Genomic DNA, 27885 nt, shown 5'->3' with positions numbered 1-27885 from the left:
CTGGGTGCCAAGCTTCTCTTAATATCTGGAGTCATCTTTTTCAGTTTTACTGGCTGTAACACGTGCTGAAGAAACCACTCCTGCCTCAAATGGCTGCCTTTATTCCTCGTTTTCTTATGGAGCTGGTTGGTTCAACCCGTTTTTTTTTTACCGGTTCAATTTCATATAAGGCGTTTGAACTTTGAAGCAAACCTTGTGCAGATCACCGCCCGTTCCAGTGCTCGCTGTTTTAACAAGCGATCTTGTTCTCTAAACAATGCTTTTACGACGCATTATGCCTGAGCAACGTCTGGGCAACCTTATTAGTTCCAGTGCCATCCTCCTCAGAAATGCCAAAGCACTGGTCCGCACCCGAACAAAAGTCGATGCCGCCGTCTGCGTCGACGACGCCATGGCACCTATCTCTGAAGCAGGGGCATCGACGGCGGCAGTGAACCAAGGGAGACGGAGCGCCGCGGCGGCCGTCAGCCGCTCCTTGGGGTTAAACGTGAGGAGCCCCTTCAAGACGTCGAACGCATCCTGCGACAGCGTCTCGCCGGGAAACAGCTCGCGCAGCCGGCCCTGGTGACTGGACCGCGGCTGCCGCGCTAGCCGGCGCAGCAGCTTTCCTTCAACGAACGGCGGCGCGAACGTCTGCAGCGCGTCCACGCCCGGCGCGCCAAGCACGTCGAACATCCTGTCGAGCTGGTGAATGTAGTCGTCGTCGTCGTCGTCCACCTTGAACAGCACCTCGCCGGAGAGCATCTCCGCCATGACGCAACCGAGCGACCACAGGTCGACGCGCTCGTCGTAGTCCGTCCTGCGCGTCAGCACCTCGGGCGCCATGTACCACGACGTGCCCACCCGCGCGTACGGCGGACCGGCCTTCGCGGTGGACATGGCCAGCCCGTAGTCGCAGATCTTCACGACGCCGCCGCCGTCCTCGCTGACGAGGACGTTCCCGGGCTTGATGTCGCGGTGGACGATGCGGTGCGCGTGCATCGCCTCGGCGCCGGCCAGGAGCTGGGCCATGACCCGGCGCGCCTCGGCCTCCGGGAATGGGCCGCCGTGGACGCGCAGGTGGTCCTTGAGGGCGCGCCGCAGGCTTGGCCCGACGTACTCCATGACGAGGGAGTACCTCTTGGTGCGCGGGTCGCGCGCGACGGCGTGGAGGCCAGCGAGGTGGGGGTGGCCGCCGCAGGCCGCCAGGAAGCAGGCCTCCCGGAGCAGCTCGCTGACGGCGGGTGCCTTCTTGCCGTCCCGCCGCCGGAATGTCTTGATGGCGACGGTCTGGCCTGTCCTGCGGTGGCGCGCCTTGACGACGGCGCCGAAGCTGCCGCTGCCGATCTCCCCTATCTGCTTGTAGCTGCGGGTGCTGTCCACGCACAGCTTCTTCCTTCTCTTGTTCCTGCGGGTTCTCCCAGCGGCGGCGCGGTCGTCGAACATGGCGCAGATGGCCGCGACTCGGCGGCCGCTCATGGGTGCTCCCCCAGCGGCATACTCCTCGATCTTCGCGCAGATGGCGGCGACCCGTGCGGCGTCCATGATCATTCCCGACGAGGTGACCTCGTCATCCGTCATGCACCCGACGGGTGCAACTGATCGCTTGGCGACCATGGCGAATTGCAGCCGAGACACGAGTACACCGTTCAAATCACGTAAATAGATCGAGGCGGTGCCGAGTAGTGTTCGGATTCAGAAAAGGCGTAATAATGTGGTTTAATAAACTTACCAAATCACAGAGATTAGTACAAGTTATTACAGGAGACATCAAACCAAACACGAACTTCTATCTAAATCCGACCAGGACCTGATCATCAGCCTAAAACACCAAGTCAAACACGGTCAAACTACGCTCATCGCCGGCCGGAGTCCGACTTGGTGAGGCTCCTCAGCCTTCCCAATATCCTAACCTTGCCCTCCCACCCCAACCCCTTCCTCCCTTTCTTCGTCGGCGACCCGTCAGAGAGCTCCGCCGCCGAGTCCTCCCACTGGAGATCATCAGCCGCGTTCCTCCTCGCCTTCAGCTCGGCCGCGAGCTCCGTCACCGCCATCTCCGGCTCGTCTCTGTTCCTCAGAAGCACTTCTCCGACCTCGGCCGGCGTCATCTCCGCGCCGCTCCTGATGGAGCCCTCCGCCGCATCGAGCATCTCGTGGTCGCCGACGCCGACGTAGCGCTGCACCAGCTCGCGCATGGCGTGCGCGCCGCACGCGTCGAGGCGGACGTGGACGTCCATCCTCCCCGGGCGAAGCAGGGCGGGGTCGATGCCGTCCACGTGGTTCGTCGTGAACACGATGATGCGCTCCTCGCCGCAGCACGACCACAGGCCGTCGGTGAAGTTGAGGAGCCCGGATAGCGTCACCTTCCCACGGTGGTTGCCGCCGGCGTCGTCGTCCGAGTCGGATGAGTCGTCGCCGTCGTCATAGGCGGCGGCGTGGAGCTTGCGCCTTTTGTGCATCCTCTCGGAGGCCAGGCCGCGGTCGCCGGTGAGGTGGAGGGAGCAGTCGATGTCCTCGATGACAATGAGCGAGCGGTTGGTGGTCTGGATGAGGAGCGCGCGGAGGTCGGCATTTGTGGCGACGCGGGTGAGCTCCAGGTCGAACACGTCGTACCGGAGGTGGTTCGCCATGGCGGCGATGAGCGAGGACTTGCCAGAGCCCGGCGGGCCGTGCAGGAGGTACCCGCGCTTCCACGGCCTCCCCGTCCGGCGGTAGAACTCCCTTCCCTCGGCAAACGCCGTGAGGTCTGCCAGGAGGCGCGCCTTGAGGCCCGGGTCGAGCGCGAGCGTGTCGAAGGTGGCCGGGTGGCAGAAGGGCACCGACGCCCACGCCGCGGCGACGCGCGGGGACGCGGCGTTGGTGTGCAGCCGCCGCGCCCGCGACGAGCGCTCCAGGTGGTCCGCCGCGGCGGCGAGGTGTGCGAGGTACGCCGGGAGCACCGCCGCGGCGTGCCGCTTGGGGAGGCGCAGCGAGAAGGACCGGCGCTCCTCGAGCGAGTCCTGGAGCGTGTCGGCGTGGTGCGTCCACACGGCGCGGTGGCCGTTGAAGGTGTCCGCGACCGAGTGGTTCGGCGAGAGCGACACGGACGGCGGCGCGGCTGCGGCCGTGGCCGACGCGCCGGAAGCCGCGACGGCGGAGCGCGGGAGCGAGAGCGTGAGGCGGGGCGGAGGAGGGGAGGAGAGGAGGAGGGAGCGGTGGAGGTAGAGCTGGACGTGGCGGTAGAGCGCGTTGGGCTCGACCGCGGCGGAGCCGAGGAACTCGGGGACGTCGAAGTAGGAGTAGGGCGTGAGCGAGTCCTGGAGCGACTGCCACAGCGAGTGGAGCAGGGAGAGGAGCTGCGTGGGGAGGACGTTCTGCAGGATGGTGAGAAGGCCCAGCAGCGACCACATCTGCGACAGGAACTCCATGGACGTGGTCGCGATGGAGCTAGCTCTGAGCTCAGCTTCTTGCAACCCTTGCTCTTGCTCTACTTAGGTTTGGTATGGCTCAGTGTAGGTTGGGGCATTGGCCATGGCATCTTGTTATATGTAGGGAAAGTTCTATGGAAAGAGAGGGGAAGAAGAAAAGGTGCATATTACACTGTTACAGGCTCCACTAGCATGTGTATACTTGCATCGCATGCATGCTTGAAAAGGTGGATAAGAATACTATTTGACGATCACGGCAGTGTGAATCATCCATAAAGACCATAACCCCTGTCTCTAACTTTGAGCTGGCATAATATCAACGACTTACACTAGACAAAGGAAACACCAATGCCTGTTGGATTAGCAGATTGCTCCATGATTTTCAGGATTGTACTAAACCTGGGGATCATATATCTTGTCCCTGTATGTATCGAGTCCAGAGACGAATTCTGTGACAGGGATCCCGACTCCAAACAGGAATTATGTTGCTCCGCTACAGATGAGGAAAAGGGACTGAAAAAGAGCTGAAAGGGGAAGGGAGGGAGTAAGGTGCCGCCTCTCTTTTGCACACGTTCTTTCGCCATCTTTAACAGGGAGGGTGCAGGGCGCCTCGGCAGCTGGGAAAGGACACGGTGGCGCACTGGCGACGATGCCGGCCGGCCGGCCAGCCGTGCTGGTGCTGCCAGAAAAGCGGAGCCATGCGCACGGAGAAGGGCGGAGCTGCCGCATAGAACGTTCTCTCCAGCATTGCTGAGTGCTCGATCTGGCGCCTGACTGACTACGACTGAGCTGTGCATTTGAAAGCGACAGTCGAAACGCACTGCGCGCACAGTTTGATTCGAACGCACTGGCTACTGACATTCCTGCAGATTTCAAACACAGAGATAACGAACTGCAGAACGGGTCTGCTCAGGTTTCACTACTCACTATTCACTACACTTGAGAGTAGCAGCAATGCAGCATACTGCGGATGATACAGCTCGCAGCAACTTTCTTCTATACAGTCTACACGTGGATGTCACATGGGAATCAAACTCGCACGAAGCATAGGATTCTCAAGGTCCAAACAAAAGCCCAATTTGCATCGATATCACCCTCCTCCGTCTTTTTGTTGCCAAAGCATGGTAGATTAGTTTTACCAAAGGCTGGGATCAAAGGCCCTAATTGTCCTTTTGTAGCTGACACTGACGACGGAGCGCTCTCGCTGGAGGCGCCTTTTGTCGGGAGGGAATATATATATCTGCCAAAACGAGAACTCATCATTGCGAGACGGGCCTTTCCGTCGCGTGCAACTGCGTGCAACCGTCGTCTCTCTCTTTCGCAACATGGGCCGAAAATCGCTAGAGCGAGCGACTCGGGCTCGGTTGACATCATCATATGCGTGTGAAAGAACAGGGGCTTTGTCTGTTAATTATTATGCTCTCTTTGCAATCATCCGGTATGTTATCTTTATTATCTGCCTTTCACCTCCAAAGTTTGGCAATGTTTATGCTAGAAATCTGAATATGAACTAAAGGTTAACTATGCTGGATTACTTGTATGTCAGCGATCTGAAATTCAACTGAAAGTATCTGAATTCAGAGACTCTGGCTGTTAGGGATAGTACTAGATAGGAAGCTCTAACAGCAATGCTAGAATACAAGGCCTAGGATGCTTCCCTGCTTTTGTATGCTATCTTTTTCCCTGATAAAAACATTTGGCACTTTCCTTCGAAGGAATTTTCCTTGAACTTGGCATCTGCCTACAGTATTCTCCTTACACATGGCGGGGAATCTGATTTTGAGTCCCGAAAAACTGTACTTTTTTTCTGAGCGTGCAAACTTTAACCTTTACTTAGGGGGCTTTTGCCTTGCGTCTTTCGTGGAAACTTTTCTTTTCCTTTATTTCAATTACCTTTGGCCTAAGATAGATTATTAAACTAGCCTGGCCTTTTTATGTAGAGTTTTCCTTCAGTTAAAATAGTGGGTCCTGACTACCACAGTTAAAATTGGGTCTAAAATTGCTCTGCATGGGCAATTTCGACTCATTACACTAATCAGTTTGTCGCTGCCCCTGCACGGCTACACGGAGACGCAGACGCCGAAGGCCGAAGATGCAACGATATTAAACTATTATTAGGCCGGCCCAGTTAGTTATGGTTATGCCATACCTCTCGTGTGCTGGCCTTCTTTCTTCTTTGTAGCAGGCCTCACTTGGGTAAATACAATAGCCCCATCCAAGGAAAAAGGCCCATATAACATCCATCCAGTCACAAATATATACGCTCTGAGCAAGAAGATTCGGTCAAAAATTTAAAATTTGTATATACGTTGATATAGTTTTTAAATTTTTGTTTTGAGATAAAAGTTCGTACGGATCAAACTATCTTGAAAAATACTTTCATAATCTAACACATTTGTTATATATTATTCCTTCTATTTAAAATTACAAGGTTTTTTTTACTTCTAAGTCGTTTTGGTACACGTATAGTAAAAATTATGTATATATCAAAGTTAAAATAATTTATAATTTGTAATGCAGGTAGTAATTGATATACTAATTGTTAGCCAAAATCTTGTCACAGTGGAATAAAATACATCTAGTAAAAACGGAGGGGTGTAACTATGTTCATGTAGAAAATAACAATCAAAGTTACATCTAAAAAACCATAAAAAGATAACAACATCAAGTATTTACTTATTTATTTACTTAAGCAACATCAAGTATTCATATATCCTGTTTGCGAGTACCAGTGTTGAGTCAAGGATTCGAACTTTAATGAGCAAGTTTCATCACAAGGAAAAACTTATCAGTTGTATGCTTAGTTCGCTTAAAAGGACTTACTTCGTAGCGGACAGGCGCCCATACGTATCCCTACACATGCTAGTGGAGGCATAGAAGACCTTAGGGCTGGTCCAATGCAAACCGTCATTGCATTGGGTTGGAGTGTTGGACGACGTTTCAAGCTTGAGCGAGAGTGTGCCATGCAAGCAAAGCGTGGGCAGCCTCTTGGTTCGTCCATGCTTTATTTCTTTCGGGACTAACGTAACTCCTCTCTCCGTGATCATTCACATAATTTCTCGGACTACCGGTATCCACCACAAACTACACTGACAGTCGGCAAGACATCATTTTTTTCTCCCTCACGACAGCACTGTGGCGCAACATATTGGGTTGAGCATTGCGCTTAGCCTCATTTCAGGCAAACTGAGACAGCTCGATGGAGCTAGGTTTAGCAGAGCGGATCGGATGGAGGTGCGCCGGTGCCTATGGATCGGATGATGGAGGAGACACTGTTGTAGACGACGGTGGAGGGTAGGGCATGGGAGAAAGGCTGGCTCATTGGGGAACTACAGAACAGATACTGTGCGTGGATTGTATTGGTCGAAGGAAGAAGAAAAATGGTGCGTGGCCCATCCAGACGCAGACCAGACGTGCAACATCCTCACACACCGAAGATTAGCATCGTCCATTCTTTTTCCGAAAACGCTGTCTCGTGTTCTATTTCAAGCTCATTTAAATAATTTGATGCTGATAATTTACCTAAATTAGCACGGAAATGCAGATACAGTCCCATTTATTTTGATATAGAGTTATCTAGACACAAGGCGAGATACACAGCACTATAGCTACTGATACGGCGACGCCGAGACTAGGAGCGTAGGAGGTGTTGCTAGTGACGCATTTTTTTGATAAGGGACAGTGACGTATTGAATCAATCAATCGGCATCACTGCGATTTGCGTGTACGACTTGTATGATAGAATACGACCCTCACCATTCGATTTCGATAGGTTTTGCGATGCCGATCCGATCACGTGTGCGAATTCACCTTTCCCGGCCTCGAGGCCGTCCTCGACGATGTCGAGGTCATCTCCGCCGCCGCCGCTGTCTTCCTTCACCACAGGCACGTACAGCGGCTCCTCCAGGTACCGCCTGGCCATCTGGAGGTAGAGCACGACGACGAACACCACGGCGCCGCTCAGGTACCTGCTGAACTGCAGGTTGACGAGCGACTTGGCCCGGTGGAGCGCCTCTCCGGTGCGGCACCGCACGACCTCTCGGCCTCCCTCGTCGTTGAGGAAGCAGCCCTTGGGGACGAGCGCCGGCGTCCACAGCATGACGCCCGTGACGATGAACCAGAGGCCCTGGAACGCGAGGCTCGCCGACCGGACCAGGCTCACCGTGAAGCTCCGCGGCTTAGTTGAAAAATGCTATTATGAAAAACTTTTCTGAACTTTTTCGTTCTCGGAGAAGATGAGAAACTTATGTGGAAGAGTTGTTACAAAAAACTTATGTAAAAATTCGCAAAGAAAAAGAGAAAAACTTATGTAAAAATAGAAAGTTATATAGCAAGAAAAATCGACCATTGCTTCTCTAATAGCAATTTGTGTCTCGGTTCGAATAATATAGCTAAAATGTCTCCAACATGTTTTTTCCGTGGTTCTCAAGTTTGTTTGAGTTCACATGGTTTTCTTAGACTTTTGCCGTGTCGTTCTCCATTATTTATGTTGTTTGATGCTGACATTGTTTTTCCATGGTGTGCATGTCGTTATTAACTAAGGTCCTGTTTGGATATTGAGGTCTAAACTTTAGCCCCTGTCACATCGGACGTTTGGATACTAATTAAGAGTATTAAATATAAACTAATTACAAAACTAATTGCACAGATGGAGGCTAATTTGCGAGACAAATCTATTAAGTTTAATTAGGTCATGATTTGACAATGTGGTTCTACAGTAACCATTTGCTAATGATGGATTAATTAGGCTTAATAGATTCATCTCGTGAATTAGCCCAGGACTTCTGCAATTAGTTTTATAATTAGCTTATGTTTAGTCCTTCTAATTTGCATCCGAACATTCGATGTGATAAGGGCTAAAGTTCAGCCTGAGGATCAAACACGGCCTAAGGATGTGAAATTAAATTTGGCCACTTGTCACGCAGAATGGAGGGAGTATTAAGGAAGAGATTCCTCTGACGAGCGCATCCTTTATTACGGGTTAAGGTGCGGGTAGTAAAAGAAAGAAGAACTCTTGTAATTTGAAATGGATAGAGTAATTAATACTCCTTCTCATTCTAATACTTAATTGCATAGTGCATTCTTCGTGGTATGAGAGAGTCTAAACAAGGAGGAATGGACCGAGAATCTTAGATCGAAAGGGCTCATGCACCGAGAAGGATCTCCTGGAGTGTAGAGACACAGCTCCAGCTCCGCCATTCCAATCATGTTGAGGTGTTGAGGTCTTTCCCGCTATCGATGGCACTCGGTCCCGTAGGGGCGCACCCACAAAAATGCCGTAAGCCTGACTTCGAAACATCCAGCGCCACGGATCCGAATCACCAAGAAGGGAGAGCCGGTTGACAACCCCACACCTTTTCTATCTTTCCCTTCTCGTCATAACTACATAACTTAATTGTATTGTTTTCTACATGGACAAAAGTTGTTTTAGACTTTTTTTAATGAAACATGAGGGGTAAGCCTTGTATTAAAAGAAAATAGTTATGTACAAAGGTGGAAAAAAAAGAAAAATTACAACAGAGATTCAAGCCATATAACTATTGATGGTTGGTATTTTGTTTCTGATCTGAGGATGACCTGGAGAATTCATGCTGGAAGGCTTCCTTGCACCTTTGCACTGTTGGCATCTGATTATAAAAAATGAGTCCATTTCTCGTTGTCCATATGCTCCAGGGCATGATGATTATCACCTCCATGAAGAAAGGCTGTGCCAGCTGGTTTTTGAAGGATTCAAGCACGTCATAGCCGGATATTGCATCATCAATTTGTAGGTTCGGTATGTTCCAGCATTACTTTGAGAAGGGTAGCGAAGGAAGAGGTGTTGGACTGATTCTTCAATGTTATTCTGATTAAATGTTATTCTGATTAAGGACACATGAATAGCGGTGCAATGCAAATGTTTTTCTTCTCAGAAGTTCTCTTGTGTTTAGTCTGTCTTTGAGTAAGAGTCAGAAAAACACTTTATGTTTCAGACATTTATAAACAAAAGTCTCTCGATAGTGTCCTCATGGAGACTCGAAGGCAGTCCCGAGCTCTACCTTTAAATGAGATCCGGGTCAATTTCTTTCCACCAAAATTTCCACGAATCATAGATCTAGGTCTGGTGCACACTCGCTCGTGATACCGATGGCGACTGTGTGCATTATCAGAGGAGTTCAGAGGATGGCGGATCATGGGGAGGTGGAGGTCTGGAGGAGGCGACGGGGAAGTTGAAACTCTTAAGAGGTGTAGCACAAATGGGTGAAGATCGAGAAGTAGAATTCACGATCGAAGGATGGTGGTGATTGCCTGATTGGCATGCTGTTGGGAAAGCTCTATTGAAGAATTTAGTGTCCGCTGAAGGGATCCAACAAACCCTGGACATGATTTGGTGAACGGAGAAGGGAATGATATGCAATGCGGTAATTTTTTTATATACTTCCGCTTGGTATTAAAAGTTATCGAGAAGGAAGTCAGTAAGATCTGAGCTTGTAAGCTTGTGGAAGGGTTCAGATACAAGAATGAATGGTGAAAAATCATGTGAATAAATTACTAAAAATCTCTAACCCATCACACTGGAAACCTTGGATCCATTATGAACTGAGCAAACTACGGAAGCAGACTGGCTTGCATTTTGGAGTAAGCTGGTCAACTAATCTATCTTGATCTGCAATAACCAATAAGAACATACTTGGCTCATGTAATCACCCCCAATCAAACCGTAATGCCCAATCAAACTGTAATGCCCAGTATAGATGGCCAAACGGGCAGTCTAGCCCGGCTTGGCATGAGCATGATTTGGCCCGATACGGTTAGGCCCGGCACGTTTAGGGCCGCACAATAATCATGTCGGGCCAAGCCGGCTCACATGCCAAAGGAGCGGCCCAGGCACGGCCCGCTACCTTTTTAGGCGGGCCGTGTTGGCACACTAGCCCGGCGGGCCTTAACAGGCTCGCCGTGCTCGTGCTAGCTCGCAGCACGGCATCAACCTCTCCGTCCCTCCTTTTCCCTCTCTTTCTCTCTTCTGTTCATGGCAGGCTCGCCGCCCATGGCGCCCAAGCTCTCTGCTCGCCCAACCGCCCTCGCCTTGCCGCGCCGCCGGCCCACCCCTTCATGCCTCGTGCACCGCACCACTGCCGCCCGTGCCCCTGGCTCGGACGCCATCCACCACCACTGCCCGCATCCCTGATCCGCGCTATCATCGCCGCCTGCATGCGCCGCTGCTCCGTGCTGCCTCTTGCGCACCGCCACCGCTCGCCTGCGCCTCGTGTGCCGCCTGCCGCCACCGCTCGTATGCGCCGCGCGCACCCCTTGCCCCTAGTCCCGGCAGGCACCGCCGGCAACGCACGAGGGGCCGGGGGTAGGGGGAGGCGGCGGAGGGCGCGACACGCGAGAGGTCGGGCGGGCGGGCCACTGGGGGCAGGGGGAGGCGCAGAGGGGCGAGGGCGAGGGCGAGCTCGCAACTCGCGAGGGAGCGGGGGAGGCGGCGGTTGGCGGAATGAGCAGGTAGGGTTTGGGGGTGGGCCGCAGCTGGCTTTTATATGGCCACGGAGGTGGGCCTAAACAGGCTGGGCCGCCCGTTGAATCCCGACGGGCCAAATGAGCCAGGCCGTGCTGAGCCAGCACGCAGGCTAAGGAAGCGGCCCAGGCCCGGCCCATGGTGTGGGCCAAGCCAGCACGGGCACGACGGCCGCTGTGCTGGGCCGTGCCTGGACCGGGCTAAAAATCATGCCGTGGGCCGGCCCACGGGCTACGGACCATATGGCCAACTATAATGCATACATCAGTGGTGTCATGGAAAAGAAAGTTACGAAGTGCTTCTGGAGGTAGAAGAAGGTGTTTACTGGGTGTTTATTTGGTCCAATTTTAAGCCCCCCTAACATTTTGTTCTGCGTCATGTCCCCTGGTAATGCCCAATTACAACCTCAGTCATTAAACTAAAAACAAATCACCCTACTGTTAAACCCTACTAACAAATCCGTACACGAATCAAGAAAGTTCATGTTAATGGATCCCACAAACCTCGAGTACTTTACCCCAAAAGACAAAATAAGCAATATTTAATTGGGCAGCTAGGTGCCAGAAATTTGAACCGTATATCTGGATGCGCTCTCATGAAATGATTTTGAAGCGGATGAATGTCGTAGTAAGAGAAGCAGGCTGGCAAGGCAAAGAGGGTTTGTAGTTTCCTTTGTCCGAACTCCGAAGCTGGCAAATGGTAGCATTGCGAGATGAGGAGAAATACTTTTTGCTCGCGATGTCCATTCTTGGAAGAAGCAAAATCAGCACGAGCACAGCTCACAGCCAAGGAATACGGAACAGTTGATTCTCGTTGCATTGGCAATCGGACATGGCAATACCGCCAACTCACACTTACAGTTACAGAAAGAGAAGACGCACAACCATCCAGAACATCGCGTGCGGCCGCTACAATCCGCAGGTGTTTGTTTACAACGATCGATCCGGCACTAACCGGAATCCACCGAATCATGGATCACCCACCGTAATCACCTGCTCGCGAGCGGGAACCACTTCTCCCGGAAGTTGGACTGGTAGGAGACCATGACGAGGAGCAGGAGGAGGAGGAGGCCGACGCCCCAGGGCGAGCCACCGGCGCGATGGATGGAGTCCCGCTCGGGCATGGGCACCGCCAGCAGGTCGCCCACGCCCCGCGCCGCGCCGCCCTCGCCCGGCGCGACGCTCGACAGCAGGCGCACCGCCAGCAGCAGCGCGAACGGCGACGCCATGAGCAGGATCCGCGCCTGGTTGGCGAACGACTCCGCCGCCGACTCGTAGCTCGTGTACCACGAGAAGCCCAGGAAGAGGAGCAGCACCAGCAGGAAGAAGCACAGGTGCAGCGGCACTTCCAGCGCCGCCACCGAGGACGACGACGAGCCGCCGCCGCTGTACGAGTTCCCCATCGGATCGGTGTGAGGCTTCAGGAATTCGGCTAGGCGCTTGGTGGATGGGATGGATTTTCCAGTGGTTTTTGGATCGAAGCTTTTGGTGGGAGGAATGCAATGGAGGGTGGGCTCGATCGGATCAGCTCATTTATAGACGGCCTGCCCGGCAACGCCGCGATACGCCACCAGCCAATGCGCGCGCGCCACGAGTGACCGACCGCACATGGCCAGCTCGAGCTCCAGCCACTCTCCTTCCGACACGTACGCGCCGCACACGACACGGCCGGCGAGCAGCGGCACGCCCACCCCGGCGCGCGCACGTGGGGCCGGCTCCGCGGGAAGAGGAGGAGGAGACGGGCGCCGGGCGGGCGGGGGGTGGCGGCTTTGCTTAGCGCGAGCACGTCGCGTGCCCCTCGATATTAAGCAAAGCGCGTTCGCCCGATGGGGCCCTTCCGTCAGCGGGAGGGTGGCGTGGAGCAGGTTGCCGCCGTTGCCGCGCTGGCCGGTGCGTGCAGTGCAGCGGGGTGTCTTGGTCAGGCGGCCGGATCTGTACTTTTCTTTGGGCTTGTGTTCCCTGCAGCTCAAGCATGGTCTGCAGCCCAAGCGTGGTTTGGGGATAAAAGAAAGGGGGGTGTGGTTAACTGGAGACGACGAGGCAAGAATGTCTCTTAGCGTTTGGTTTGGAGTGTATCAGCGCGGTATCGCAGAAGATGCGAGCGATCTAGGACATGAGACCAGTGTTACTGCACGGGTGGTCACGTGACGTGCATGCCATCCGATTGGTTTCTCTGGTTCTGGAGTAGATCTGGTCGAGTCAGCGTCCCTTTTCCACAAGGTAAAGGTGATGATGTGGTGGCTTGGGGGGCAAAAAAATAACAGAGAGAGTAGAGTAGGAAAACATAGATTCGATTTGAATCTCTAATATACGAAATCCGGTCAGGGTCTCGGACCATTCTCGAATTCCTATTGAGCCACGTCACAAGCGAATCATGTCCGCCTTGGTGATGACCGCCGGAGGGGGAGTACGAGAAGGCGGACATCTGGCTGCTATCAGTCGCCGATGCGGATCTCCTCAACGTAGAAGCTAAACCAGTAGCCGGTGTGACAGAGAGTCATATTAAGGATAGGGCTAATGCTTTCCCCTTGAACCAAGGGATGGGGTTGGGGTGTATAATAACCCACCTCTTTACTTTTTATATTCTTTTTTTTAATAATAATAATGGAATACTTGGAATTAGCAGAATTCTCAAACTACGGAACCAACTGCTTTCGCACCGGGGGAACAAGATCCGGAGCAAGGACCCTAAGAATTTGGAAGATATCTCGAGAAGTCAACAGAGCAAGCGTTAGGGATAGGAGCAGGAAAGTCAAGATCTCACTCGCTTTTTCTGCTTTGTATTCGGCTGTTGCCTTTTTCCACATCGATTGCTATAGGGAAACAGGAGAAATATCTCGCTGTCCTCCCCCTACCTAAACCTTTTGGCGAACTAAAAAGCCCCAATCTTAGAGACAATGGATTTAACCTGTCAAGACCAAGTAGATAATGAGCGAAGAAGAACAATGATATTTTCACTGTCGTGCTTGGTTCAATCAGGCCATCCGCCCGCTGGTCCAGAGTCCAGACTCTTCCTGAGATCGCTGCAGACTTTAGAGCCTCGAGCGCTTGGGCCGAATTCGCTACATGGAGCAAGCAGCGCTCGCGCCGGCGCCGCTTCCCTCTTCCTCGATTCCGTCTCGACTCTTGCGGATGGCCGAATGCCAACACGCTAGCGCGCCGCCTGCCTCCCAGGCGTCCCCGCTCCCTCTGTCACCACCGCCGCCACTCCCTCCACCATACCAATCTCCTTTCCCAACGTAGCCGTCGTCCGTCAGCAGCTCGCAGAGCTGCAGATCCACGCGACAGCGACGCTAAAGAAGAGGTCCGGCGCGTCGAACGCCGACGAAGCGCTCCGCCTGATACGTCATACTACAGGTAATCAACGGCGATGCCGCCGCAGGGTGCTCCTCTGGAGAGCGGCGAGTCCCACAAAGGCCAGGAGCAAAGACTGCAAGAGCACTCTCTGAACAGGCAAGCAAGTCTAGCTATTTCGCTGATCTCCTCGGTCTGCCTCAGACTCAAACGGGAAGCAAAGGCCAAGCCTCCATCTCATCATCCTCTGAATCAAGAAGAGCAAGCAACACAACAAAAAGGATCCCCGGCCTCGTACTCGCTTACGCTCATGATTGGTCCGTGATGCTGTAATAATTATCAATTTGGCGAGGTAATTTAACTGAACATGCATCATACCATGTGGATAAGTACTGATTGATGATGTAAAGTGTCTGACAAAACCTTTTATCTTTCACTGTGAACATCAGGCACATCAAAATATATCTCCGCCTTCTTGAGCCTAGAGGTTGCGCCTCAAAGGAGGAGGCTAATTAAGTATCCAGACGATAATACATGTCAACTATAGTATCTCCAGTCAGGTTGGGCGCGGCAACGCCGCGCCAGAGTTTCTAGTAGGAAATGAAATTCGGCGCAAATAGATAGGAGAAAAAAGAGTGGGCCCACGTAGTTTGGTTGGTACAGTTCTTGTATCATGGGCCGATTTGGATTTTGCATGGGCCACATTAGATTTTGGTGGTGCTCACGTTTCACGTGGGCCTAGGTGTACCGGCCCATGGGTCCTACCTAGCCCCATAAGCTAGCCAACTTCATTCCTCGTTCCTTTTTTGTTTTTCTTTTACCAACGTAAATCATACTCTGAACATTACGCCATCATTTCACAATTCACATCAAATCCCGGCTATTTCTGTGACTGTATCCTCTGAACATTTTCACTGGATACAAACGTCAAGGTCCACGTGAATCAACAGCTGCTGGTTAATGTTTTTTCGCTGTAGTCCTCTGCGAGCGGTTGCAACTGCAATCAGGCCTTGTGTTCTTGGGAAACTGAACAGGGCATGCATGCAGATGCAGGAGTATGCTGTATGCATTGCCAGTGCGCCTGTACTGCTTACATGGGATGGAATGAAGATCACAATGCACAGGTGCAGAATCCTGAGCGAGCGAGCGCTTAGGCTGTTCGCACCAGTACCGCTACCCGCTGCAGCACAGTAGCTGCCGCTACGGTAGTGGTCGGTCGGTGGACCGCTACTCCTGGAGGAAGCGCTTGCCGCCCGCTATCCGCTTCCCGAGGTTCCGCGCGGAGAGAAGAGAGTTGGGAAGAGAGAGGAAGGGAAGGAAGGGAAATAAAATATGGAGTAGTTAGTATAGAGTATGGGATAGATATAACACGAGTGTGGAAGAAATGAGTATAGAGTAGAGAATCTCGATGACTAGGATAGAATATTCTTTTTAGAGTATGGAAATAGAGGTTGACGAGTGCTGATAGCCTTAGGCACGCAGCGCTCACGCATAACCGATGGGCATCCGCAAGTGACAGAACTGCCCGTGTTAATGCTGCTTCAGATTTTTCAGATGCAGTACTGCCTAGTAAGATTTCCGTATGAAACATAAAAGAGATTCTCGTGTTTTCCTTGATAATAAATGAAAGATCCAACGAGTAATTCTGGAAGTTCAGACTTCAGATGTCACTATTGCAACCTTTGGAGAGAACAGTAAGATTAATCCGAAACTGCGGCGAATCATTTTGCTAGACCAAAATATTTTTAGAGAAAACTTGTATCGTATCAGGGTGTTTCTCCCTTATTCTACGCCCTCTATCTCCTTTGTCGTCCTTCATTCCGGCGAGCGCGGCCCTACTCACCTCCATTTTCAGCAAGACTCAGATTCTCCAGCAAACTCTCTGACAGTTTAGTGTTTAAGATTTCAGGAGTTAGAGTTGGACATTAAGGGTTGATGATTTGGGGATTTAGAGTGGGCGCCGGAGGGAGAAAAAGGTTGGCCTGATGGTAGAGGCTGTTGGCTGGTTGTGGTTCCAGTGGGATTGTCGTGGGTAGGGTTAAAGTGGTTAGCTTTTTTTTTTAATGAAACAGGACTAGTTTCCCCCTACTGGTAGAGAGAGAGAGAATGTTTGGCAGTTTTGACAAATGAAACTTGAAGTACATAGAGACATGATTAAAGAAGAAGGAAGATAATTTGAGGAACATAAAAAGCATCAGTCAGTACCAGTAGGTGACTCTTAAGAAGAAAGAGAAAAGATGCTTTAAGCGGAAAAATTAAAAGGGGACAGAAAGGATGGCACCAGTCATTTTCACGCTCGATCTCTCCCAAGTTTTTTCTTCCATCATTTGTCTCCCATTTCTCATAAAGAAATCGAAAGGCACGAATTAGACAAAGTCGAACAAATGAATCTCTCAACTGAGCGCCGTTACCTAAATAAACAAATTCCAAGAGCTAAAGAAGAGTTTTTTTTTTCTCCATCTCAAGTTCTCAACGAACCCGCTAAATGATCACACCCATTCTTCCCTCTCTAGCTATAGAATTACAAGGTGAGATCCAGACTCACATTCTCTCTGTTCCCAGCAGCATCTCCCCGGCGGCGTTCATGCTGCGACGAGGTGGACGAGGAGGACGAGGAAGACAGGGACAATCGCGAGCCGCCCTGTCCTGCCGCTACGTTCCCTCTTCTTGCTCCTGCGACCATTGCCTCCTCCTCACGTCCGGGCAAGGACAGCGGCGCCGGCCGCTCTTGGCGTGCCAGCGGCGCAGCCACGGTGACGGCCGGGACCCGCCAGAGCGCGGCAGCCGGCACCGGGCTGCCGTTGATCGGCTGCGACAGGGAGCCGGCCCCGGCGTAGTACCTCGGAACCACGGGCGGAGCAGCCTGCGGGAGGTGGCTGGACCACGAGGGGTAGTGCGGCGGCGGCCCCGGCGGGGGCTCGTAGCGCGCCATGCCAAAGCGGTGGTGGTAGCTGGTGAAGGCCGGGTACGCGTGGGGGTGGCCGGGGTAGTGGGCGTGGTGGTGCATGGCCATGGCGCTCTGGTACTGCGCCCGCTTCGCGTGCTGCCGCTCCCGCTTGTGCGCGTTCTGGTGCCCACCCAGGGCCTGCGACGTCGGGAAGTTCCGGCAGCAGTAGTGGCACTCGAACTTGCGCCCTCCGCCGCCACCGCCGCCGTCACCCGCGCCCGCGCCCGATCCCGCCGCCTGGCTCGCCGCGGTGGCGGTGGCCGCGGCGGCATCGCTGGTCGCGGTGGAGGGCGTGGCGGCGTCGGGCGGGACGTCGAAGCCGAACAGCCGGATCGGCGAGGGGCTGGAAGAGGACGCCGCCGGCTGCGGCGGCTTGGGGCGGACGAAGGGGAGCTGCGAGAACGACTCGATGGCCGTGTCCGGGGGGCTGCCGCCGACGTGCTGCGCGTCCTGCTCGCTCATTGCCTTGCCGTCCCAAGAGCGCGAGCAGATGCGCGCTTAGGGTAAGGGAGATGTGTAGGGATGCAAGGGGGGAGGGAGACCTACAGCTAGCCTACGGAGGCAGGAGCTCTTTTCTCTCCTGCCCCCTGCTGCTGTTGCGTTTATGGTGGTATGTTGGCATGGAGCAAGCTGCTGTTCTGATGTATTGGGCGTGTTCCCTGCTAAAAAGGGTTAAATTCGGTGGGTAGCAACGGGACCAGGGTAAGGGTACACAGGGGAAGTGTTAAATGCTGTGCTTGCTCAGATTTGTTGACTCCTACATCATCTGCTGGCTCCTTGGCAGTTGATGCAAATAATGAATTCAGGATTTTGTTTACGTTGATTTTTCTTTGTTTTCTTGTATTTTAGACCGTGTTTGTTTCTCTTGAAGCATAACATTTCTCTCAGGTACCTAGAAGTAACATCGGTTCCTTACAACCATTGTAAGAAAACTCTTATCTCAAACCCTAATGAGGTGGCTCATCTTCTTGCTAGGGCGAGTGAGTGTGTTGCTTTCTCGATCTTCAGGCATTGTATTCTTGGTTGTATCAAAATGTTGTAATCTCTGAACGTTTATATTAAATGAATGAGCCAGCTTGATTAAAAAATACTAATGATAACACTTGCTCCCCGAGATGCTCATGGTCCACATCCCATGGGTGGGGAACGTACATCTTTTAACAACTTTATATAGCAAGAAAATACTTTCTCCACCCATCAATATTTGTTTTTTTTCCACTCTTCTTTCATCAAGTGGCAAGAAGTATGGTCATTTTACACTAAGATATATACTCGTTCAATATCCATGTCGCTAATAATGATCGACACCATTTAACAACAAAGCTTTGACAAATTTGACATTTTAGAGAAAGGTAAAAACTATTTTGAAATTACTTTTCATGATGAATCTAGTAATATCTATCTTATATTGCTAATATATAGTTTTATTTTTTTATGTATAGAGGGCTAAAGTAAAAAAAATCGTGTAGCAGTAATTGTAAAACGACATTATTTTGAACCGGCGGCGGGAGTAACAGGGAGAAAATACCACAAGTCTGACTTTATACCTGAATGGACTTCATCAGTTGAAAGCCCACTTTGAGCCCCTGCTCGTGTTACGTTTTAAAGGCACAAGAGTCTATACTAAACCTAAACGACTACTCCCCATTGTCTTATTTAGAACACTGTTCCAAGCAATTATCAGGTGTTTAATGTCGTACTGTTGCATCATAGATAAGGTTTTAAATCTTCGGCTATAGTTGTCGCTACAGCCAGTTATAGCTGTTTGAGGCTGATCAAACTATTTGTATTTATGTACAACTAACAGTTGTAACCCGCTATAGTCTCATTTAGCTCCGCTATAGCTGTTTTAGAGGTTATCCGCTAAATACCTTTAGTTGAAGATTTAAAACCTTGATCATACAACGGGATGAAGATGAAGGCACGTACGTCTAGCTAATAATATATTCAAGTACCCCACGAGAGGGTTGGAACGGATGGAAAGTGAAGGAAAAGCACGCTTTCCCATTTAAATGGAGACATGCTTTAAATTCCTTTCGCCTGGTCGGTTTTTTTTCTTTTCATTTTCTTTTTAAATAGGTGTGGCCCAAGAAGCTAGACCTAGCTGCAGACAATCTCTCGAAAATCTAGTTGAAGCAGAAGCTCTAAAGTTTACGCATAGGCCCCTGACATATTGTTTATTTTGTTAGGAATAAAGCTGGGGTACTAGCTACTAGTACTACGGTGCCGCCCGTGTGCGATTCCAAAAGAGGCATGGTTCGCACGTAGTAGGATCATTCGATCGATCGATCCACTCATCCCGCGGCCGGGGGCCGGTACGCCGTACGTACGTGGCTGTTCGCGTTTGCCGGCGGGCGGGCAGGCGTGTGGAGGAAGGGGGGATGGCGACGTGCGCCCTCTCCTCCGAAGCGCTTGTGCACGCCACCGTCAGGTGTCCGGTGGTCGCGTCGCCGTCCGCGAGGCCCGACTCGCAAGCGCCCTCGCCCTCGCCCAGGATACCCCCGATCCCCAGCGACGCGGACGGCACGGCATCGCCGGGTCGCTCAGCGCCACCTCGCTGTCGGTAACTCCGAACCAGCTGCCGCCGGCAGATAGATGCCGCAACTAGCAACTTACCGAGCGAGAGATGTCGTCGTCGACTTGGACTCACGCAGGCTGCTGCTCGGTTTGATGAACTGGTGTCGGGACGGTTTCGAGCTGTTTTCATGGTTCGGTCACCGGTGAGCGTTGGTCCGTGAAATGCCAACGTCGTCAGCTTTCTTCGTGGCCGTTCGCCGGAACAGAGAGAATCTATCAACTGGGGGCTGCAAATGCCGGCCGGCGAAGTGGATGGGAACAATCGATCGACCGCCGGGTGGTCAAATTATGCGAGCCGCGAAAAAACTGGCTCCCCGCAGCAGCCCTTACCATCTTTTTCTTTGATTTGAATGATGAGAGCAACTCGTGTCCGGAGTTTGGATCCGCGCCTTGACAGACAACGATGCGGGCGCCATCGGTGCGCACATCTCAACGTTCTTCGTACACGCCGTGTCTTTCATTTAGCCAAGTGAACAACTGGCTGGCTGCTGCAACATTCAATCACGAACGCTACGAAGTGAACAGGAGGCGACACGTGACGTCGAAAGGTTGCTGGCATTGACGATCAGTTGGTAACTTTTATAGGCAGATGCTGGCGTTGCTTGTGGCAGGAAAACATATACTAAACAAACTAAAAGCTGCCCTTAGAATCCTTCCTCTGCAAAAGCGCCTGTGCTTGTACAAACTAGCACCGTGCCGACATGGAACTGACCTCAAGCGCTGCAAATTGCACCTCGGGGTGTCTGGATCATTGGGCTAAAGTTTAGTCCGAGTCACATCGGATGTTTGATGCTAATTAGAAGTATTAAACATAAGCTAATAATAAAAATAATTGTATAAATGAGGGCTAATTCGCGAGACGAATCTATTAAGCCTAATTAATCTAAGATTAGCACATGTTTATCGTAGCATCACATGCGCTAATCATGAACTAATTAAGTTTAATGGATTCGTCTGGCCAATTAGCTCTGGTTTATGCAATTGTTTTTGTCATTTCCCTAGCGACCGAAGGATGCACAAGCAAGCATCGTATCCCTGTCACGATCCATCGACCAAGCATGGCTCCTGGTTTTGTCAGGCTTAGTTTACTACATCTGGATCCGTCCCATGAACCCATCAATCATGCACGCACGCGCGCACGCCGCCGTTCCATGTTTCGCACTGTTCACCGGCTCTGCTCACCGCCGCGTTCCCCCCCATCCGGGCCAGGGGCCGGGTCCTGGCCCTAGCTACCAAGCAAGCAAACTGCCATGGCGTACGGCGGCGACGGCGAGCGAGGCCGGTCACGCTTGGGACGTGCATCAGTGTGCTGTTGCCGTCCGAGGAGGTAGCCAGCCAGCCAGTGGATCGGATCAGGTGTCAGGGGGGCACGCCGCACGCCGCGCGCGGCAGTACAGAATTAACTGAGGTGGGTGAATCCGTTTAAGGATTCACATGAGCGTCGCTGCCGCCATAACTGTCCGTTCTCCTTTGCAGATGGATGGATGGATGGATGCCATGGTCCCGTCCGGCCGGGCAGCCAGACCTGTGGCCGTCAGCGACACCGGCGTGGCGCATTCAACCAACGCCCCTCCTCAAGTACGACCCCTGGTCTGGACGAGGAACTGTGCTAGGATTGGCACGAATGTTTCAGGGATCGGCCCAGTGGCTGCCTGCGGAGCTGCAGAGGCAGAATTGGAAGCGCATGCGGCATGTGCCCTCTGCGGCTCTGCCTCAATCTGTTCACCCCGATCTTCATCTAAGTCTAACTATTTATACCCTTTTTCTTTCCATGAACTGTAGACCAGATTTCTGCTGTAATTCGTTAGCATCAGGAAAGTCGATGCGCACCGGAAAAGTTTAAATACTGACCCTGACAGACAGGTACGTCGTGGTCGACAGACGACAGGCACAACTGTAAGGCCCTATCGTTTACCCGCAGACGGCTACGCGACCTGGCACTGGGGCAACCGGCGCACCTCACCATTTGCAGCGAGCGAGGCCAGGTGATGAGATTTGAGATCGAGAGAGCCCCCCTTGCCTTTAAAGCGATGGCTCCCCAGCACCTGTCCACAAGCTTGCTTGCTGCTCGATCTGCTTCGCCCGCCCGCCCCAGCAGCCCCACGGCGCATGCGGGTCGTGGACGGCGACGCCCCAGGGCGCCCTGTCTGCTTGGCTGCTCCCTGCGCCCTGCTACCGTGCTTTGCTTCCCGGCGCGCATCAGGCATCACGACGGCAACGGTCCCCGGACGTACGCAGCGACGAAGAAAAGTCTCAAGCCTTCTTGCTTGCTTTGCTTGCATCTGAAAGCGCCCAGTCCGATGTAGTAGAAAACTATGAACGGACACAGGCTGTGCGCAGTTCAATTTGATTATCTTGCCATGGTTGTAGTACAGTGCAAAACGCATCACCGTTCGATTCCGGCCAAACCCTGGAGATAAATGTTCGTGGATGCGGTTCGCTAATAGGTGTGGCGCTGTCTCCGGCTTCGATCGATTGCCATGGCTCTCGCTCACGCCATTCATTCGCGTTGGTGGCTGTCACGCCCCCAAGAACACACAAGCTTTTCGATCGGTCTGGCTCCTCCCCGTCCCTCTCGGACGACGGCCAAGCCCAACCACACCATTCAACTCAACGGCGCGGGGCGAGTGCGCAGACCCATCGCTCGCGGACCCATCGATCGGCCTGTCGCGGCCACTGGCTCGTGCGATCGCGATCGGATATTACCGCGACGGCGATCGGCCGAACAGATGGATGGGCGGCACGGCCCCGTCCACCACCGGATTGGTTGGCCAGTGCAGAAGCACGTCGCCGTCATCCCCGGTCCTTGCCGGCCGGTCCGGCCGAGGGAGGAATTGAAGCTATCGAGGCTGGTTGGCCGCTTGCGCGTCGGTCCGGCCGTCCGGGCGCTCTCCACGTATGCGCGTGTCTCCTCGGCCCCAAACTGGGACGCGGGACAGAGGGGGGTCGAAGGTGTGGCGCGGGAAGTCGACAAGTAGCCGCTCTGTCTGTTCATGTGAGGCATGCATGGCTCGCGGTACTGTAGCTTGACAAGGGGCGTGTCTGCGTGCAAGCTCTAGCTTCGTGCCTAGCTGTATGGCAGCTTGGTCTGGCTGACTGATGGCGAAGCCAAGCGAAGGTTCACGGGGCCTTGTCGAGTAATAGGCGACGTTGGAGTGCACAACGACCTCGTCAGTGGTACTACTGCTGTACCGCATGCGTCCTCGCCTGTTGCCACTCGATCCAGTTGCACGTCCCTTAAAATCTCTCTCTACCGATTCAGTGAGGGCAGTATACTGTGTGTCGTCCTCATGCATCTTTAGTTATTTCTAGGCACTGACTCCTCGCGTTACTCTGTTTTGAGGCAGCAGATGAGTCAGGGAGCAGAGGACCACGTCAACAGTGGGCTGCATGCGTAGCCGGTTGCATCATCTTGAAAGGTCAACTTGAATGCATGCATGCTTTGCTTGCGCATGGTTGCTATGGCTCAAGTCTGAACGCTGAACACCGGGAGGAGGCGAAGACGTTCAGAAATCACAAGTGATCAGCGCCCTGGCCCTGCGGCTGCATGCGTGTCCCTGACCACAATTACGCCCGCAAGCCTGCGTGCTGAGCCGGCATGATGCATTGCCGGCAGAAAGCAGCCAGAGAAACCTTGGCTTGGCGTACTAGCTAGCCCAGACTGAGATCAGAGTCAGGGATCGCCGGATCGGAGCCGATGGCCTGCGCACTGCCAATCTGCCATTGCAACTTGCAAGGAGAGAGAATCGTACTCGTACGTGGGGGAGGGGACGGCACGGCTTTCTCGGGTTTCCGCCGGGACCATCCGCAGCGCACAGTCGCTCACCATCGCCGTTCGCGTACGCCGTCAGTGGGCGCTGCGGCGAGGGGCGTGAAGGCGCGTTGGGCTGCGTGTGCGTCATCGCGCCAGGACGAGAGCGTGTGGCAGATGCACGCATCATGCCCACCCCGTCCCTCGGGCTGGCTCGGCCGGTATGGTAACAGTGCAGCTAGCTAGCCGTAGCCCTCTTCCGTGCCATGCATGGGGACGCAGGTCGTGGCTACGCACGTAGGCGGTAGGCCTCGACAGGCCGGGCGCGTGGCGCTGGCTACGTGTCGCGCGCGCGCGGGCATGGCGCGGTGTGGCGCTGGCGCAGGGCAACGCAGGCACCGCGCCGGCGCGCCGCACGGGGTTGCCATCGGTCCGGCTCGCCTGGCTGTCTGTCGCTGTTTGCGGATCAGACAGAGCCGTCTATCGTTGACCTTCCTTTTCTTGCTCCGGCGGTCAAGGAGGATGATGGATTGGAGTGGACAGTGGAGCTAGCCGAGCGCCGCCCGCCGAACCGGATCGACCTGACGGAACAACGGCCCAGTTTGACTATCGCGCTTGGCCCATTTAATCGACGTAGCTCAAGGAGAGAGGTATCCTCCACTTTGGGCCCATGTAATATGGGCCTTCCCTTTTCTAGGGCGGATACGGGCCAGGCCAGCTACTAGAGAAGTGTCATGTTCACATAGAAAAATTGATCATGTTTTTTCTTTGGAATTCCTCTTTCTTTTATGACGACGAAACTACAGTGATCTTGTTCACATAGAATTGCTGCGTGACAACCGACCGTAACCAGCAGTGTTCCACCCGTTGCAATATTGTACATTTACCCCTAAGCTTTTGTGCGGTGCCCCCAGATACCAGACTGCAGCCGCAATGTGTTGCAAACTTGCAGTTGCTTGTGCGGTGCCCCCAGATACCAGACTGCAGCCACAATGTGGGTGAAGACATAGACATGGATATTTCACTTGTGACCGTATGAGCTATCCGAGCCATTCATTTTTGAATCAATGGTGAGATGGATCATGGGTAGGTAAGAAGTACATAGGTAGGTAGTGAATCAACGATTGAATGGAGAAAAATCAACAGCTAAGATAAGCATACATGTACCCGTGGTTTTGCATTTTCCGTGAAGACATGCTGTCCTTGCGTTCCTGCTGCTGTTTGACAAATCCAAACTGGCAGCTGGATTGATCTCAGTGAAGGCCGGATAAGATGGAGACAGCTGACAAGTCTCGTCTGGGATCGTGCTTTCCGGCCGGTCGTTTTCTTCTGTATGTACAGTGCCAGTCTATCAACAAGTAAATCAGCGCCACGTGCCCAACTGTCAAGCGTCTCTAGATCGTCAACAGCTCTAGAACAACGGCAGCATCCGGGGCTGGTACGACTCGTCGAACTAGCTCGAGGCTCACGTGCGACGATCAGCAGGATGAAGCGAAGGAACATGTGGTCAGCCGGTCTGATCAGTCACGCGTCGCTGCCCCTTCCGAAACGGTACGAGCTGGACGCGAATGTTTCAGCCAAGTTCCTCCGAATTGCCCAGAGACAACAAGTACTTCGCTTTGTGCATAACGGATCCCGGAGGACCTCCTTTTCGTGGTTCTCGTTGTTCACTTGATCAGTTCATCAGGTTACTCCCGTCAGGCGAATTGGCGAAAGAAGCTTCGGCAACTTTGATTTGCTGAATTTGTTTATGCGCTCAAGTGGTTCTTACCAAAACTCACCGAGGAAAGGTTTGATTCTTACGGAAGAAGACGTCTAGATGCGCCTTGATGACTTGACGACGCACGCTTACTTTCGTGTAACTTGGAACTGGGGTTCGGTAAAGCAGTTGCGGCGTCGTATAATTCTGAGGCGTAAATTATTGGTGCGCTACGCTACCTCGTCACGGTCGTCTCTTTTTTACAAGACCGCAATCACGCAAACAAATTGCAAGCGCTAGTAGTAAAATTGAAATGGAATCTGCACACGTTCAGCTCCAACGCCCAATCCGCTCAGGGCTCAGGCAGTAGTGGTCGCCGCCGTTTCCTTCTTCCCGGTGAGCCAGTCGCGTCGGTCTCCCGCGGTAATCTCGTTCGGACACGAAACCGCGGACGACGACTACCGCCGTTGCCGCGAAATTGACTCGACTTTTCGAACCCGTCCCTCGCTCTCCTTTGTCTTTTCATCAGATAGAGTGCATGCATGTGTAAAGGCGGGCGGGCGGCCGCCGGCCGGCCGGTCGTCGTCTGGGCAGAGACGAGCGACGACGAAAAGCCGAGAAGGCCGGGAGGAAAAGCCGAGAAAGGAGCCGCGGCGCCCTCCGTCTTTTCGAGCGCCCGCACACAGGATCCGCGTGCCCGGTGCTGAGAAGAGATTAAGCAGCTCACGGCCTGAAAACGATGCTGGTTGCTAGTGCGTTCTCACCTACTTCGATTCGATCCCCTGGCCTCCTCTAGAGAAAGAGAATCAGCTTCCGTTTCGCTGTTTATTTTACGGGACAGCCGGTCACTTTGCACTGCTTTTGGGGCTCAACGGTTTGGCACCTGAAAGCTCAGACAGGCCCGGGCACGAGGCCTCAGATCAGCAGCCTCTGGTAGCCGCCGTGCGCGGGCGGGATACCATCATCGCTGAGGTGGAGGCTGCGTGATCCGCGAGTTTGGTTTCGAATCCGCCTGGTGATTAGTCAAAACAAGCGACCTGAACCTGAGCTTAGCTGGGCGATGTGGACCTTCAAGACGATCCCATGGTGGCATTCGCTAGCGGAGTTGACTTCCCGAGCTGCGTTTTCCGATTCGATTCGTGTCTGGTCGCGGCCGAGGATTCGTTACCCTTGCAGGCAAGGAACTTGTAGCAAGTGCGCCAGTGCTTGGTCAGCTCCGGGTGAAGGTCATACGACACGTCCGGATAGGCCGGGCTCCCGCAGGTCTGCCTTCTAGAACGCCGGTTGTACCAGTACCGGCCCGCCATTAATTGCGCCAAATCCATGGATCTCCGTCAGCGCCCTCGTTCCCAGCACGAAACCGATCGCGGCATACGTGTCCGCGCAGCGGCCTTTTCCGCCGGCCGTGGGCGCGACGAGAATTCCCGGCCCGGCGGCGCGACGGAACGACCGGGTTCTCTGTGAAAGTATACAGAGGGTAATAACATGGAGGAACGTCGCTCACTGCTCAGGACTCATGGTGTTTAAAGAATTTATGGTGTTTAAAGATATATTCAGATATTTTATGAGTTCGAGCACTTTGAAGTCATTAAATAATAATGAATTTGAAGAATGTTGTACTAAATTTGCAGAAACTTTTTCTTTTGATGGTTCATCTGATGTTGAGGTATATGATATTATTTCTGAATTAAAAATTATGAAATTCACTTTGCTAGATGGCGTAAGGTCTGCTATGGAGATTTTTGAGCATGTCAGAGATGTGGATTGTTACCCTAATGTCTCCATTGCTTACCGTCTCTTATTTACTGTCCTATGGCTGTCGCATCGTCTAAAAGAAGCTTTTCAAAGTTGAAATTATTAAGGAACTATTTGAGGTCAATAATGGCTTAGGAGAGGTTAAATGGTTTGGCAACATTATGCATCGAGAAGAAATTGTTGGATGAGATTGACATCAACCTGACTTTGCATCGAGTAATGTTAGAAGAAACTTTTAAGGTAATATGTTTAAATAATTTGATATGAATATTGCTTTTAGATATATTTAAGTATTTATTGGTATCATTTCATATATATTTGTATAATGTTTATATTAAAGGGTCCCGAGTTTTACTTTCGCCCCGGGTCTCCCAAATCTCAGGACCGGCCCTGCTCATTGCCCTGGGCAGCGATGAGTTCGTGTTATATGGGCGTCAAAGATCTTGACGCATGGAATACAATAGATTGTTACAGACCTTGGAGTATACGGCAAGTACAAGCTAACAAACTACAAGCCGTATCTCTCAGCAACATATATTCTCCAAATACATTTACAACTCTATCTCTAACACCTTCCCTCAATCTAACCTATCTAAGTTTAGATTGCTCTTGAAGTTTTCTAACTGTCGAACAGAAAGGGGTTTAGTAAACCCATCAGCAACTTGATCTCCGGAGGGAACATAATCGATTTCCAATAGTTTCTCAAGAACTCGTTCTCTGACAAAGTGATAATCAACCTCTATGTGTTTTGTTCTTGCATGAAACACAGGGTTTGTAGATAAATACTTTACTCCTATGTTGTCACACCATAGCTTAGCAGCTCTTGAACTTGGGACTCCCAATTCCTGCAATAATGTTTGTATCCACATAATCTCAGCTGTTGCATTAGCAATAGATTTATATTCTGACTCTGTGCCAGATCTTGACACTGTTGGTTGCTTCCTAGCACTCCAGGAGACTAAATTTGTCCCCCAAAATA

The 27885-nt window shown here is 52.5% G+C and overlaps 2 protein-coding genes and 1 pseudogene across 2 annotated transcripts; all 3 read right to left on the bottom strand.

The window, feature by feature from the left end:
- Positions 1-249: 249 nt before the first annotated feature.
- Positions 250-3493, bottom strand: LOC101772766 (annotated as a pseudogene).
- An 8181-nt stretch (positions 3494-11674) lies between these two features.
- Positions 11675-12617, bottom strand: LOC101772358. Its single transcript, XM_004956899.4, has one exon. It carries the CDS (start codon positions 12284-12286, stop codon positions 11873-11875), a length of 414 nt encoding a protein of 137 aa, XP_004956956.1. The 5' UTR covers positions 12287-12617; the 3' UTR covers positions 11675-11872.
- A 3847-nt stretch (positions 12618-16464) lies between these two features.
- On the bottom strand, positions 16465-17916 carry LOC101771954 (zinc finger protein 8). The gene has a single exon (XM_004956898.3). It carries the CDS (start codon positions 17584-17586, stop codon positions 16699-16701), a length of 888 nt encoding a protein of 295 aa, XP_004956955.1. The 5' UTR covers positions 17587-17916; the 3' UTR covers positions 16465-16698.
- Positions 17917-27885: the final 9969 nt, after the last annotated feature.

The sequence above is a fragment of the Setaria italica genome, chromosome II, assembly GCF_000263155.2.
Source record: "Setaria italica strain Yugu1 chromosome II, Setaria_italica_v2.0, whole genome shotgun sequence".
Taxonomy (NCBI): Eukaryota; Viridiplantae; Streptophyta; class Magnoliopsida; order Poales; family Poaceae; genus Setaria; species Setaria italica.
The sequence above is the reverse complement of the archived record's forward strand: the minus strand, read 5'-3'. Positions and strand labels throughout refer to the sequence as shown.

Bases quoted from the DNA above. Each gene is read 5' to 3' on its own strand.
- LOC101772358 (XM_004956899.4), bottom strand. From the start codon at position 12,286: ATGGGGAACTCGTACAGCGGCGGCGGCTCGTCGTCGTCCTCGGTGGCG.
- LOC101771954 (XM_004956898.3), bottom strand. From the start codon at position 17,586: ATGAGCGAGCAGGACGCGCAGCACGTCGGCGGCAGCCCCCCGGACACG.